Source organism: Zeus faber, assembly GCF_960531495.2.
Source record: "Zeus faber genome assembly, chromosome: 11".
In the NCBI taxonomy this organism is placed as follows: Eukaryota; Metazoa; Chordata; class Actinopteri; order Zeiformes; family Zeidae; genus Zeus; species Zeus faber.
Window position 1 is genome coordinate 32999418 of NC_137205.1, and position 15000 is coordinate 33014417.

Below are 15000 nucleotides of genomic sequence, written 5' to 3' on the forward strand. Positions count from 1 at the left end.
AGACGCAGCAGGCCGCACCTGAGGATCAACGGCCACAGGGCAAGGCAATTACAGTGCTAACGCTAACAGCACTACTGCTCTCCACTCACTGTTAGCATGCACTCTACTGATCTGGTACTTCTCCCCCTTAACTACACAAGATATAATTTTATGTTTTTAAGGAGGACTTCAGAACATGTCAGGTAAACAGGGAATAAATAATAGAGGTACAAGGTGTCAGCTTGTTGGTCTTTAGATAATCAGATAATACTGTCTTGGTGTGAGCAGCTCAACAGGGTGGAGGGAGTTTTAGTGGGACCGTTTGGATTAGAAACCCCCCGTTCGTCCACCAGCTCAGCCTCTTTTAAGAGCATTCCTTTGAAGGTGCAATCAGTAATACTGGACAAACTAGGACACAAACAACCACCGCTAGAGGAAGCCATTGAGACAACACCAACATGGCCTCCTCCGCCTTCAGAGCACTGGTTTGGGGCTGAATGTTCGTCCCTCGTCTGTTGAAACTAAAGTGAGGGCGGAGACTGATCGGAGATTGACAGGGGGTCAGGGGCCTTTATTTGGAGGGCAGATATAGCCTCCCTACTTACGTGCTGTCGCTGTCCGGCGCTCTGGTCAGCACACTCTGGACCAGACCGGTCAGACTGGCGATCTGCTTCTCCATGGCCTCCATCCGCTCCAGGCGGTGATCCCTGCAGGAGCAGCAGTGTGGGGAAGGTGCATTAAACAGCAGCAACTGTGACCAAGTTCTTCAGGGACGTGGTTACTCGGGTTGACCAGACAAGGTTTAGGTGAAACAATACGAGAGTTTCCCTTAATTTAGCCTCTACCTTCATCTTTGAAGTGGAAATGTTAGGATATCTTGTTGATGAGAGTATTTTCACATTTTGAGGGTCTTGGAATCACTGGCATCCTCACCTGGAAGATATGGAATACTGTGAAGTAAACAGGGTGAGTCTTTCTACGATGAGTCTCACCTGCTGTCAGAATCCTGTCCTCCCATTGTTGAGCCAAAACCAGGCGTGGCCCGGCCCCCCTCCCCGGGCCCCGCCGTCAGACACAGTGGCTCGGATCCGGAACTGGGCCTGGACTTGGGGCTCTCTGCGAACACAGAAGAGGAGGCGGAGTCCTTGCGGAAGGTCTGGCGGACGGGCGACGCCCTGCTGGGGGAGTTGGAGTACGAGTCTCGGTCGGGGATCTTCTGTGGGGAGGAGGGCGGCATGCGGAAGCCCACGCCCAGCGTGGCGGAGGAGTAGCTGTCCGAGTAGAGCGAGCCCGCCGGCTTGTAGAGGGAGTCCTCCAGGTCGCCCTGCAGGGCAGCGGCAGAGTAGGTGCTGAGGGAGCGCACGGAGCCACGGCGGTACAGCCCCCCTGACACGGGGAAGCTGAAGGGGTCTCCGATGGCAGCCAGGGACTGGGTGGAGGCGATGCTGAGCCGGCCCTCGTGCACCAGGCTGTAGGGGTCTGCGTACAGCCCGTCGCTCTTCAGCAGCAGCGCGTTCTTCCCGGACACCTCCTCGTCTGGCTTGACGTCGCGGCGCTCCAGGATGGCACTGGGGGAGGGCGACATTCCGACGCCCTGGCCGGCCGCCGGGTGGTGAGGGTGCGGGGCGTGGCCGTGGTGCGACCCCGTCCCCCCAAAGGAGGGCGGGCGGCCCCCGCTGTAGGAGAGGCGTGAGCGAGATGGGGAACCCGAGACGGAGGAGACGGATGAGGAGGATGGCAGCGTGTTGAGCCGGCGGGTCGGAGACGAGTCCCGGGACGAGTAGACCAGCTCCCTCTGGAAGGAGAAATGGGGCTTTACCATGGAGACGGCTGTAACGCTGACATGGCTACACCAGCATAACACCATATTTTAAAATAAACAATGACATTACACTATTACACAGTATTACAACGTAGTCCTAAACAGGCTGACAGACTGGAGGAGCTGCAAGAAGAGACTCTCTTGCTGTTGTTACGAATTAATTCAGGCCAATTGAAAAGAAAGATAAAAAGTCAAAATTAAATTAAAATAAAATGTCAAGTTAGAGCTCCATGGTTGTCTACTTATCTTGTGAGCTTAGATATACAGGTATTATATTGTAATTATCATTTACATTTACCATTAGTCATTGATCAGAGGCTTTTATCCAAAGCGACTTACAATTATTCAAACAGCGACGGACGCAGCCATCAGGAGCAATGAGGGGTTAAGTGTCTTGCTCAAGGACACTACAGCATGCTAGCAGGAGGAGCCTGGGATCCAACCAGCAACCTTTAGATGACTAGACCACCAGCTCTACCTCCTGAGCTACCATCCCCCCAATTGTAATTATTATTATAATATTATATTATTTTATATTATTTGCATGTTCCTTATTTTTACTATTTTCCATAAAATAAAAATAGTAAAAGAAAAATAGTATAATTAAAAAATTCCAGTGTTGCGGCCTCCAGCTGCTCCCGGCAGTAGATAGTGCAGCAGGAAGTGCAGCAGGAAGTGCAGCGGAAAGGGCTGCAGCTGCTGGTAAACGTGCTGCAACCCTGTGGCGTGGAGGAGCTGAAGGAACGCGTGAGTAACTTTTATGTTTCTTAAAGGGACCTTTTCTCTTCAAAGGCCCCATTGTTCCGTGCTTGTGCATGTGGGTGTGATGGTTCTCACACACTGGGAAGTAAAGCAACACGCTCAGTTTGTTGTGATCTGTCTGTTTCAGAAAGCATGCGGTGAAGCAAGCCCTTTAGATCTGCAATCCCGTCCTACATCACTTGGTGCCATAGTAGAATTAGAATTAGGCTGGAGAATCACAAGTGCTGGTGTGGTGTGTGTGTGTGTGTGTGTGTGTGTGTGGTTGTGTGTGTAAGGTGTCCACCGGTGAGTGTACAGGACTTATCCCAGTTGGTTCTGGTCTATAAGGGTATAAGGTTGGTATTATGTCCTGGCGCCTCCAAGCAGCGGAAAGGGCCCCAAACACCCCGAGCTCCGCAGCCGCGTAAATACCCTGCGGCCACAGAAGACCCCCGGGCCCCTATAGAAGCCGGAGGGCCGTGGAGCAACCCCCACGCCCCGGCCCCGAGGAGCATAACCCAGTCCTAGGGAGCACGAGGAGACCCCGCACACATACAACCCTCCCCACAAGACGCAGCCGCAGTCACAGAACCAGACACTGACCGCAGACCAGGATCCAGGCCCCGCGCCGACACACTGACACGCCGCCCGAACCACCCGCCCCGCAGCTAAGCTGGTGGGACCCCCATGCCCACACCCTGCGTAAGGGCCAGGCCCGCACCACCGCAGCCGACCAGACTGCCCACCCGGAGTGAGCAGCGGGGGACCATCCACGTAGTAGAGTGTGCTTAGTGCAGGGCACCTGAATGTTAGCCCCCAACCCCCCGCCAATGCCATCAGGCCGCCAGATATACGGGCCCTCCACCACCCCCAGCACCCGCCCGCCACAGAGAAGCCGAGCAGCAGGAGCAGAAGGCCGACAGCCACCCCCCACACCCACAACAGCAAGCAGCCCCCCCAGGGGCCTGGGAAGGCACCCGGCGGCGCTCTCTGCAGCCCTGCCAGGTCGCACACATCTTAAGCCGGCATGGGGGCCAACCACGCCCCCACACCGACCCGCCTGCTGCCACCCCGGAAAAACCCCAGTGCTCAATGTGTGCTGTCGGCAATTGCAGTTAAAATTGTGGGGTTGGGGGCGCGGTTCCTTTAGGACACCCGCACCCCTCCTGGCCCGCAGACCCTGGTCTGGTGGAGTGTTGTTCGCAGTAGGATTGGTGTGCGAGTGTATGTGTTCTCAGCTAATATGAATGGGAATAAAACTTTGGGATGGATGAGAAGCTCACTGGGGCAGGAGCCTGACAGGCAAGATGGCAGCCGCCTGCCGCATTCCCACCGGCATAGCTTATACCCCACCCATCTCGCAAGCCCTAGGCCTATTGTGCGGTGTATGTTCTGAGTATGAGTTTTGGCACTGGGAGAGATAGGCGAAGCGCGACCAGACCGATGCAGGGGCGCAGCTGAGGAGCAATCACGCTGACCCCCCCGGACCCGACCGTGCCCTGGCATGCCCACCTCCCTACAGCGATATACTTCAAAAACATGTTTTTGGGAGCTCAGAGACCTATATTAACTTGTTGAAAAGACATATAATAAGTTCCTTTTAAGGTTCTAGGATTTGTCCTGTTTAAAGTCCCAGTAAAGTGAATTCATTGATTTGCTTCTAAAAACACTACACTTGTGTAATAAAATTGCTGAAACATGTGAAAACACTGAACGATGTCGTACTGAATTGTGGAGTTAGACCGTTTTACACTATATATAGAAATGTTTATAACATATAGATATGTTCATATATATATTTATATATAAATATGTTTCTTAGTAATTATTATATGTTGTATGTAAATATGTTGTAACAAAAGTAATTTCCCCCTGGGATTATTAAAGTATTTCTGATTCTGATTCTGATTCCGATTAAACTGTTTTTCATTTTTGTATTCAGGATTTTTTGGGCGGGTCTGAAATGGTGGCTCGATTACACACTTGAGCCATACTTAGCATGGCCCCTCCCCTAACACTACATAAAACCTAGAGCGCATTAGCATCATAGGGCTGGAGCAGAGGTTCCAACCACCGTGACCAGAGCAGCTCCACAGCCGAGCAGCTCTGTGGCGCTCAGAGCGATCTTTTCTCCAAACAAAGTAAAAAAAACAGTGTCTTTGTTGTAGATGAACTTTACCCGTTGGCGAGGATGGCCCCTTCGTCATCCTGGCGCCTGCACTGCTCTCTTTGGTTGGCGTGGTTTCAGCGCCTTCAGCGGACATGCCCCCAGCATTTCAGAGCAGAGAATACTGCCTATTTGTTTCACACTTTTTGAAACCTAATGTTATATATTTGGCAATTTTCTTTTTTCAGAACATATTTATTGTTGCTTCACACGGACTTTAAGTGTTTCCTGCAGCAGGACGTTTTAAAACCTCCTGGGAACATCTCTGCATGATCAGAACAAACTGGTTGCTTGGTTGCCTGGTTGCCTGGTTGCGTGAACACTGCGGATGCTCAGCGTTGGTTCCATGTAAAGAAATCAAGAAGTAAAAGGCGGATGTTTGGTTTCCTTCAGGTCCTCTGAAGCAGAACGAGTGCCGGCGAAGCAACAGTGATCAGGAAACACATTTCCTAGAGGAATGGCTCAGAAACCCCAACTCCACCACCTCCACCATTTCCACCACCGCCGCCACTTCCACCACACAGCAACAAACTGACAGCGTCAATTTGTTGCACAACAAAACACGTCAGATATGACTTAGAATGGACAGGCAGGTCGAAGGCAGGAATCCAGCTTTCTAGGAAGGTTTTTTTACAGGGAAGCAACCACCTCCACCTCCACCTCCAACTTCACCTTTACCTCCACCTTCATTTCCACCTTCACCTCCACCTCGACCTTCATCTCCACCTTCACCTCCACCTCCAACTCCAGCTCCACCTCCACCTCCACTCTACTCCAATTCATGTAAGCATCCAACACCATATATTTTACATTCTATAAATATAAATGTTATGTGGTGTTGATTCATGTTTCATGTTGAGCCTCCACCTAACCCCCGCTCACCCTCAGGTCTCCGTTGGCAAGGTGGGCGGAGGCCGGGTATGAGGCGTAGATGGGCTCCTTGCGGTAGATCTTGATGACACTGCGGTCCTGGATGTCGCGCACGTCCTCCAGCTCGTAGAAGACGTTGCGCGCCTCGTCCTTGATCAAGATGGCCGTGTTGGGGGACTTGAGCATCCCGGCCGTCAGCTTCTGGGGGAACATGTGCACGATGAGGGCGTGCAGCGTGTCCAGGCTGCTCAGCTCGTGGGTGATGTGCACCCTGCGAGTCTCGTCCCCGTACTGCAGGAAGAGCACGCCTGGACGGAGGGATGGAGGGACGGAGAGAGATGGCGGGATGGAGGGATGGAGAGAAATGGAGGGATGGAGGGATGGAGAAAGAGAGAGAGATGGACGGATGGAGAGAAATGGAGGGATGGAGGGATGGAGGAAGAGAGAGAGATGGATGGATGGAGGGATGGAGGAATGGAGAAAGATTGAGGGATGGAGGGATGGAAGGATGGAGAGATGGAGGGATGGAGGGATGGAGAGAAATGGAGGGATGGAGGGATGGAGGAAGAGAGAGAGATGGAGGGATGGAGGAACAGAGAGAGATGGAGGGATGGAGGGACGGAGAGAGATGGAGGGATGGAGGGATGGAGAGATGGAGGGATGGAGAGAGATGGAGGGATGGAGGGATGGAGGGATGGAGAGATGGAGGGATGGAGAGAAATGGAGGGATGGAGGAACAGAGAGAGATGGAGGGATGGAGGGATGGAGGAAGAGAGAGAGATGGATGGATGGAGGGATGGAGGAATGGAGAAAGATGGAGGGATGGAGGGATGGAAGGATGGAGAGATGGAGAGATGGAGGGATGGAGAGAAATGGAGGGATGGAGGGATGGAGGAAGAGAGAGAGATGGAGGGATGGAGGAACAGAGAGAGATGGAGGGATGGAGGGACGGAGAGAGATGGAGGGATGGAGGAACAGAGAGAGATGGAGGGATGGAGGGACGGAGAGAGATGGAGGGATGGAGGGATGGAGAGATGGAGGGATGGAGGGATGGAGAGATGGAGGGATGGAGAGAAATGGAGGGATGGAGGGATGGAGGAACAGAGAGAGATGGAGGAATGGAGGGATGGAGGGAGATAAAAAAGATGGATAGCGAGGTGAGATCATCATTTCCTTTGCAGTGATATTGTTTATATTTTGAGTGCATCAAACATGATGAGCTGTGTTGTATTTGCCGTGTACTTTCGAGGATTCAAGTATTTAACAAGAAGAGCGCTGCACAGGTGAGTGCTTGTTAATTCCATGGAACGTCGACCTTTTCAAATGGAATATGAATTCAAATGGGTGCTACAAAATACGGCAAAATGAAGTAAGTTGGAGCCAAAGAGGTGTTTCCCTCCTTCCCTGAAGGTTTCTCACCAAACCCTCTGAACGACTATTTCACTTCCATTTCATTGTGTTCAATCCAATGTCTTTCTTTTTTATCTTTTGGTTCTTTAATCAGTTGACAATTCTACGTAGAAACAGTAAAATGCTGGAAACAGGCTGAAACTGAGTGTTAGAATTTGGGTGGAGTCCTCTCTCGGTGACGTAGCTGCTACCTGGAGAGCGCAGCTTGCTCTGGCTGGCGGAGCGGGACAGCGGGAGGCTCTGCCGCAGGCGGTTCATGCGGTTGAAGCCCAGCGGGATGTCGGCCTCCGACATGGTCTCCAGGGACTCGGCGGAGGCGAAGGAGAGCTTGGCGGCCTGGTCGGCCAGTCCGGACTGGGTGGACTGGGAGTGGCGGGGGCTGCGGCTCTGTGGCGGGGGGCAGGGACAGGCCTGTTAGGGCTGGACGGGCGTGGCCCCAGGACAACGGAGCGATGGAGAGAAGGGACCACAGGATGAAGCAGAACATCACAAGGGAAGCAAACAGAGTAGAGGTAGAGTAAAGTACAAGTAGAGGTGGAGTAGAATAGAAGTAGAAGTAGAGCTAGAGTAGAGTAGAGTATGGTAGAGCAGAGTACAGTAGAAGTAGAGCTAGAGTAGATTAGAGTACTTAGTAACTTGTTTTTAATCTTTTTCTCCATTGTGATTTTTTCTTCTTCGTTGGTGGTACAGTATGTTCCAACATGTTCCAACTGTGCGGCTTAGCTCACACACACACACACACACACACACACACACACACACACACACACACACACACACACACACACACACACACACACACACACACACACACACACACACACACAGGTGGTGCTGTCCAGTGCAGGGTGGTGCTGATGTTGACAGATTGCTCCAGCGTTCTCTAACAGGGTCATTTATCTGAGTGATGACCATGGATGAGCACCGCAGAACAGCATCACACACACACACACACACACACACACACACACACACACACTGCAGGGTGTGTGTGTGTGCGTTCAGCTTCAGGTAACAGACAGGGTGGAAGTCAACGGAAAAAGAAGAAGCTTCTCTCTAGAAACACCGTCAGTCCTCATTCCCACAGCACTTTGGCTCCACCCAGCTAACCCAAATGTAGAAAGCTCAGGCTCCGCCTCCTGACTCGATGGCGTCTGGTCAGGGAGCAGCGGGCGACGCCCTCGGCCCCTGGTGTCGCTGGGCAGACAGACGCGAGCGGGTGAAAGGCGGAACCCCGTCAGCCTTTCACTTCACATGTGTGGCGGACCACGCCACCAACAATGCAGCAGCATAAGGAGGAATGTGTGGAGCAGGCGCGTGGAACAGGCGCGTGGAGCAGGCGCGTGGAGCAGGCGCGTGGAGCAGGCGCGTGGAGCAGGCACACTGCATCAAAGCCTTGGCTGCAGCGGGTTGCCAGTAGGAAGCCATGCATCTTCCTGTTTCTAGTCTCTTACGTCAGGGTGGATGTACCCAAAGAGGCGGGTCTTTGGAGGACTCAATGAGAGCTGCTCCACTTCAGGGTTTGCACCATAACAAGATGATGACTTGATGTTTTCTAGATGGACACGGTGAGCAGTGATCACATGACCACAGCACGTCGCTCTCCCGGGTTCAGTGTCTTACTGCGGGGATTACCTGAGACAGGTATAAAGTGGATAATATCTCAGTCCTCACGCCTCCTCCTCCTCCATCTCCTCCACCTCTCCAGGCTGTCATCCCTCATTCACATGCAGCTCACGCCAGCTCACTCACTCACTCACTCACTCATCCCATGGCCTAGGCGGCCGTAGGGGCGTCATGTTGGGAGCTTGGGCCGTCAGGGATCTCCAGCGCTCACGGGCTTCTGCTGTACGAAGCAGGGTTTGGAAGCTGCAGCCAGTCCATTCGTTGATGTTGTCTATCCAGGACTTCCTCTGCCTGCCTCTTCTTCCTTTCCCCTCCACCGTCCCCTGCAAGATGGTCTTTGACAGGGAAGTGTGTCTTGTGACATGGCCAGACCAGGACAGTTTGCGACGTTTCACTATTGAGAGTACAGGTTCCTGTTGTCCAGCATAGGTGGTAACTAACTGTCTGACGTAGTCGTTTGTCCGGTGTTCATTGTAGGAAATGTGTAGCATCCTTCTATAGAACTTGTTTTCGAAGGACTATATCCTGCGTTCGGTGTCCGCTGTGAGTGTCCAGCTCCCACAGCCATAGAGTAGGGTGGATAGTATGAGAGAGTTATAGAGTCTGACCTTCACCGGGAAGCTGATGGTGTTGCTTCTCCATATTCTGGCCAGTCTGGTCATGGCTGAAGTTGCTATGCCAATTCTTGTTTTTATTTCTTTTGTGGAGCTGCCATCTTCACTCACAAGGGACCCAAGGTATTTGAAGTCCTTTACTTCTTCCAGTGTTTGCCCGTTCATTGTGATGTTGGTTGGTGTTGGTTATGGCTGTTGACCAGGATCTTGCATTTCTCTTCGCTTATCTCCATTCCGTATCTTCTCGCTACCTGCTCCAGTCTGGTGGTGAGATCCTGGAGTTCAGCTTCGCTTTTCCCTATGAGGTCGATGTCATCAGCGAAGCGGAGGTTGGAGATGGATCTTCCTCCCATGGATATGGAGGTGTGGAACTCTTGCAGGGCTTCTTCCATGATGTTCTCCAGGAAGATGTTGAATAGGACCGTGGAGAGGAGACAGCCTTGACGGACACCTATTGTTGTTGTAAAAGGTTCTCCCAAGCTGTAATTGAGGAGAACTGCGCTGCTCGCTCACTCCAGCACCCGTCCTCAAATAAACGGTGTCACTTCTCCATCGCCTTCTCTTCTGGACTGTGGAACACATCTGGCTCCGACCTGCGCAGCGGTCCAGAACCGGTGAGGACCCCTTCCTACAGCCCCTATATACATATATATATATATATATATATATATATATATATGTATATATAATATGTATTTTATATATATATATATATATATATATATATATATATATATATAATATATGATATAGATATAACATGTATATATAATATCTCTAATATAACATATAAACATATTCACATCAACAATCACTTTTGAAATAATAAAATGTTCTGAAAACACAATTTAACTTTGATTTGAACTTTTCAGCTTTTGTTCCTGCACAGCTGTAAATGTCCTGCTGCCTGTCTGTCTGCCTGTCTGTCTGCCTGCCTGTCTGCCTGCCTGCCTGCCTGCCTGTCTGTCTGTTTGTCTGTCTGTCTGTCTGTCTGTCTGTCTGTCTGCCTGCCTGTCTGTGTGTCTGCCTCTCTGTCTGTCTGCCTGCCTGTCTGTCTGTCTGTCTGTCTGTCTGTCTGTCTGTTTGCCTGCCTGCTTGTCTGTCTGTGTGTCTGCCTGTCTGTCTGCCTGTCTGCCTGCCTGCCTTCCTACCTGCCTGTCTGCCTGTCTGTCTGTCTGTCTGTCTGTCTGTCTGTCTGTCTGCCTGTCTGTGTGTCTGCCTCTCTGTCTGTCTGCCTGCCTGTCTGCCTGCCTGTCTGTCTGTCTGTCTGTCTGTCTGTCTGTCTGTTTGCCTGCCTGCTTGTCTGTCTGTGTGTCTGTGTGTCTGCCTGTCTGCCTGTCTGCCTGCCTGCCTGCCTGCCTTCCTACCTGCCTGTCTGTCTGTCTGTCTGTCTGTTTGCCTGCCTGCATGTCTGTCTGTGTGTCTGTGTGCCTGCCTAACTGCCTGCCTGTCAGCCTGTCTGCCTGCCTGCCTGCCTGCCTGCCTGTCTGCCTGCCTGGCTGTCTGTCTGTCTTTTCTTCAGAGACATAAAGGACCTTTCCTCCTCACTAAAGTGCATCTTCTCTTCAATCATCTTCCTTCTCTCTCGGTCCATCTCCCCTCTTTCCCTCGTGTCTCTGTTTAACACTGGGAGTCATCAATGCATGGAAGAAATTGTTCTGCTAAATTGTCATGGATTTCCGGCTGATGTGATGGGCTCGGTCCGGAGGTGGAAAGGGGGAGGAAGGGGGAGCAAGGAGGGGGAGGGGGAGGAAGGGGAGGAATAGGGGGGGAGGGGAGGGAAGGGGGAGGTGGTGGTGGTGGTTGTAATACAAAGGAGCAGCAGCAGCAGCAGCAGCCTCATATTTCTTCACCTTCGCTCCCTTCTTATCTATTATTTATCCGTCTGCTTGTGCTTCAGGTTATTAAACATTTGTTTCCATTTCAGCAACAACTAAGGAACAAACAGAGAAGAAATGAGAGGAGGATCCAGGACCAACAGCTGCTGTTTGATGGAAGCTGATTGGAAGAAAAAAACGGGGAACTTGGTTTTGGATCTTTCCTTCAACGCTGTGTTAACTGCAGGTGCTGCAGTTGGACAGCGCAGATCATTTTGTTGGTCAATAAGTACAACCTGGTTTGGAACCACCTGGAACCACCTTCAAACCACATTTGACCACTTGGAACCACATGGAACCACCTGAAACCACCTTCAAACCACATTTGACCACTTGGAACCACATGGAACCACTTGAAACCACCTTCAAACCACATTTGACCACTTGGAACCACATGGAACCACCTGGAACCACCTTCAAACCACACTTGACCACTTGGAACCACGTGGAACCACCTGGAACCACCTTCAAACCACATTTGACCACTTGGAACCACATGGAACCACCTGAAACCACCTTCAAACCACATTTGACCACTTGGAACCACATGGAACCACCTGGAACCACCTTCAAACCACACTTGACCACATGGAACCACATGGAACCACATGGAACCACCTTGAAAACACATGGGACCACTTGGAACCGCATGGAAACACCTTGAAACCACATGGGACCACTTGGAACCACCTGGAACCACCTTCAAACCACATTTGACCACTTTGAACCACATGGAACCACATGGAACCACCTTCAAACCACATTGAACCACATGGAACCACCTGGAACCACCTTCAAACCACATTTGACCACTTGGAACCACATGGAACCACCTGGAACCACCTTCAAACCACATTTGACCACATGGAACCACATGGAACCACATGGAACCACCTTGAAACCACATGGGACCACTTGGAACCGCATGGAAACACCTTGAAACCACATGGAACCACCTTGAAACCACATGGGACCACTTGGAACCACCTGGAACCACCTTCAAACCACATTTGACCACTTTGAACCACATGGAACCACATGGAACCACCTTCAAACCACATTGAACCACTTGGAACCGCCTGGAACCACCTTGAAACCACATGGACCCACCTTGAAACCACATGGGACCACTTGGAACCACCTGGAACCACCTTCAAACCACATGGGACCACTTGGAACCACTTGGAACCACCTTCAAACCACACGGGACCACTTGGAACCACTTGGAACCACCTTGAAACCACCTGGAACCACCTTGAAACCACATGGACCCACCTTGAAACCACATGGGACCACCTTGAAACCACATGGGACCACTTGGAACCACCTGGAACCACCTTCAAACCACATTTGACCACTTGGAACCACCTTGAAACCACATGGAACCACCTTGAAACCACATGGACCCACCTTGAAACCACATGGGACCACCTTGAATCCACATGGGAAAACTTGGAACCTCATGGAACCACCTTCAAACCACATGGGACCACTTGGAACCACTTGGAACTACCTTCAAACCACATGGAACCACTTGGAACCGCCTGGAACCACCTTGAAACTACATGGACCCACCTTGAAACCACATGGGACCACTTGGAACCACCTGGAACCACCTTCAAACCACACAGAACCACTTGGAACCCCTTGGAACCACCTTCCAACCACATCGAACCACTTGGAACCGCCTGGAACCGCCTGGAACGGCGGGATGGTAGCTCAGGAGGTAGAGCTGGTGGTCTAGTCATCTAAAGGTTGCTGGTTGGATCCCAGGCTCCTCCTGCTAGCATGCTGTAGTGTCCTTGAGCAAGACACTTAACCCCTAATTGCTCCTGATGGCTGCGTCCGTCGGTGATTGAACAATTGTAAGTCGCTTTGGATAAAAGCGTCTGCTAAATGTAATGTAATGTAATGTAATGGAACCACCTTGAAACCACAAGGACCCACCTTGAAACCACATGGGACCACTTGGAACCACCTGGAACCACCTTCAAACCACATGGGACCACTTGGAACCACTTGGAACCACCTTCAAACCACACGGGACCACTTGGAACCACTTGGAACCACCTTGAAACCACACGGGACCACTTGGAACCACTTGGAACCACCTTGAAACCACCTGGAACCACCTTGAAACCACATGGACCCACCTTGAAACCACATGGGACCACCTTGAAACCACATGGGACCACTTGGAACCACCTGGAACCACCTTCAAACCACATTTGACCACTTGGAACCACCTTGAAACCACATGGAACCACCTTGAAACCACATGGACCCACCTTGAAACCACATGGGACCACCTTGAATCCACATGGGAAAACTTGGAACCTCATGGAACCACCTTCAAACCACATGGGACCACTTGGAACCACTTGGAACTACCTTCAAACCACATGGAACCACTTGGAACCGCCTGGAACCACCTTGAAACTACATGGACCCACCTTGAAACCACATGGGACCACTTGGAACCACCTGGAACCACCTTCAAACCACACAGAACCACTTGGAACCCCTTGGAACCACCTTCCAACCACATCGAACCACTTGGAACCGCCTGGAACCGCCTGGAACGGCGGGATGGTAGCTCAGGAGGTAGAGCTGGTGGTCTAGTCATCTAAAGGTTGCTGGTTGGATCCCAGGCTCCTCCTGCTAGCATGCTGTAGTGTCCTTGAGCAAGACACTTAACCCCTAATTGCTCCTGATGGCTGCGTCCGTCGGTGATTGAACAATTGTAAGTCGCTTTGGATAAAAGCGTCTGCTAAATGTAATGTAATGTAATGTAATGGAACCACCTTGAAACCACAAGGACCCACCTTGAAACCACATGGGACCACTTGGAACCACCTGGAACCACCTTCAAACCACATGGGACCACTTGGAACCACTTGGAACCACCTTCAAACCACACGGGACCACTTGGAACCACTTGGAACCACCTTGAAACCACACGGGACCACTTGGAACCACTTGGAACCACCTTGAAACCACCTGGAACCACCTTGAAACCACATGGACCCACCTTGAAACCACATGGGACCACCTTGAAACCACATGGGACCACTTGGAACCACCTGGAACCACCTTCAAACCACATTTGACCACTTGGAACCACCTTGAAACCGCCTGGAACTACCTTGAAACCACATGGACCCACCTTGAAACCACATGGGACCACCTTAAAACCACATGGGACCACTTGGAACCACCTTCAAACCACCTTCGAACCACCTTCAAACCACATGGGACCACTTGAAACCACACGGAACCACTTGGAACCACCTTCAAACCACACGGGACCACTTGGAACCGCATGGAAACACCTTGAAACCACACGGGACCACTTGGAACCACCTGGAACCACCTTCAAACCACATTTGACCACTTGGAACCACATGGAACCACCTGGAACCACCTTCAAACCACATGGGACCACTTGAAACCACACGGAACCACTTGGAACCACCTTCAAACCACACGGGACCACTTGGAACCTCTTGGAACCACCTTCAAACCACACGGGACCACTTGGAACCACTTGGAGCCACGGCCGGGTCCACAGAGGCTGCACAGAGGCCGGTTCTGAGGCCGCAGCGTGACTTGAGCCATCCCTCAGACGTGTTGTTGGCGTCAGACGCGGCGCTACTTGAGCCGGGCCACGCCCTGGCGTGCGGCGGAAGCAGGAATCCACATGGAATCGTGTCCTCCAGGTTAAATGGAGCACACATGTGACACGTGACAAATCACCTCTTGAATCTCGAATCTTGAAAACCAGACATGGGAAATCTAACTCCACTCCGGGATTTTAAGTCAACCGTGTGGATTCTCTAATGAGCATCCACCCAGAGAGGCAGGTGGAGCAAAACCATGGAAACAGGACTTTTA

General features: G+C 51.5%; 1 protein-coding gene across 1 annotated transcript in view; it reads right to left on the reverse strand.

Moving 5' to 3' along the window:
• srcin1a (SRC kinase signaling inhibitor 1a) overlaps window positions 1-15000 on the reverse strand; it is a 45689-nt gene that overhangs the window by 23890 nt on the left and 6799 nt on the right. The window contains exons 3-7 of the mRNA XM_080009335.1: window positions 7181-7376; window positions 5592-5887; window positions 972-1774; window positions 585-686; window positions 1-18 (exon numbers count right to left, since the gene is read on the reverse strand). The exon at window positions 1-18 is cut by the window's left edge and continues 110 nt beyond it. Coding sequence (XP_079865461.1) covers window positions 1-18; window positions 585-686; window positions 972-1774; window positions 5592-5887; window positions 7181-7376 — 1415 coding nt within the window. The remainder of the gene's footprint in view (window positions 19-584; window positions 687-971; window positions 1775-5591; window positions 5888-7180; window positions 7377-15000) is intronic.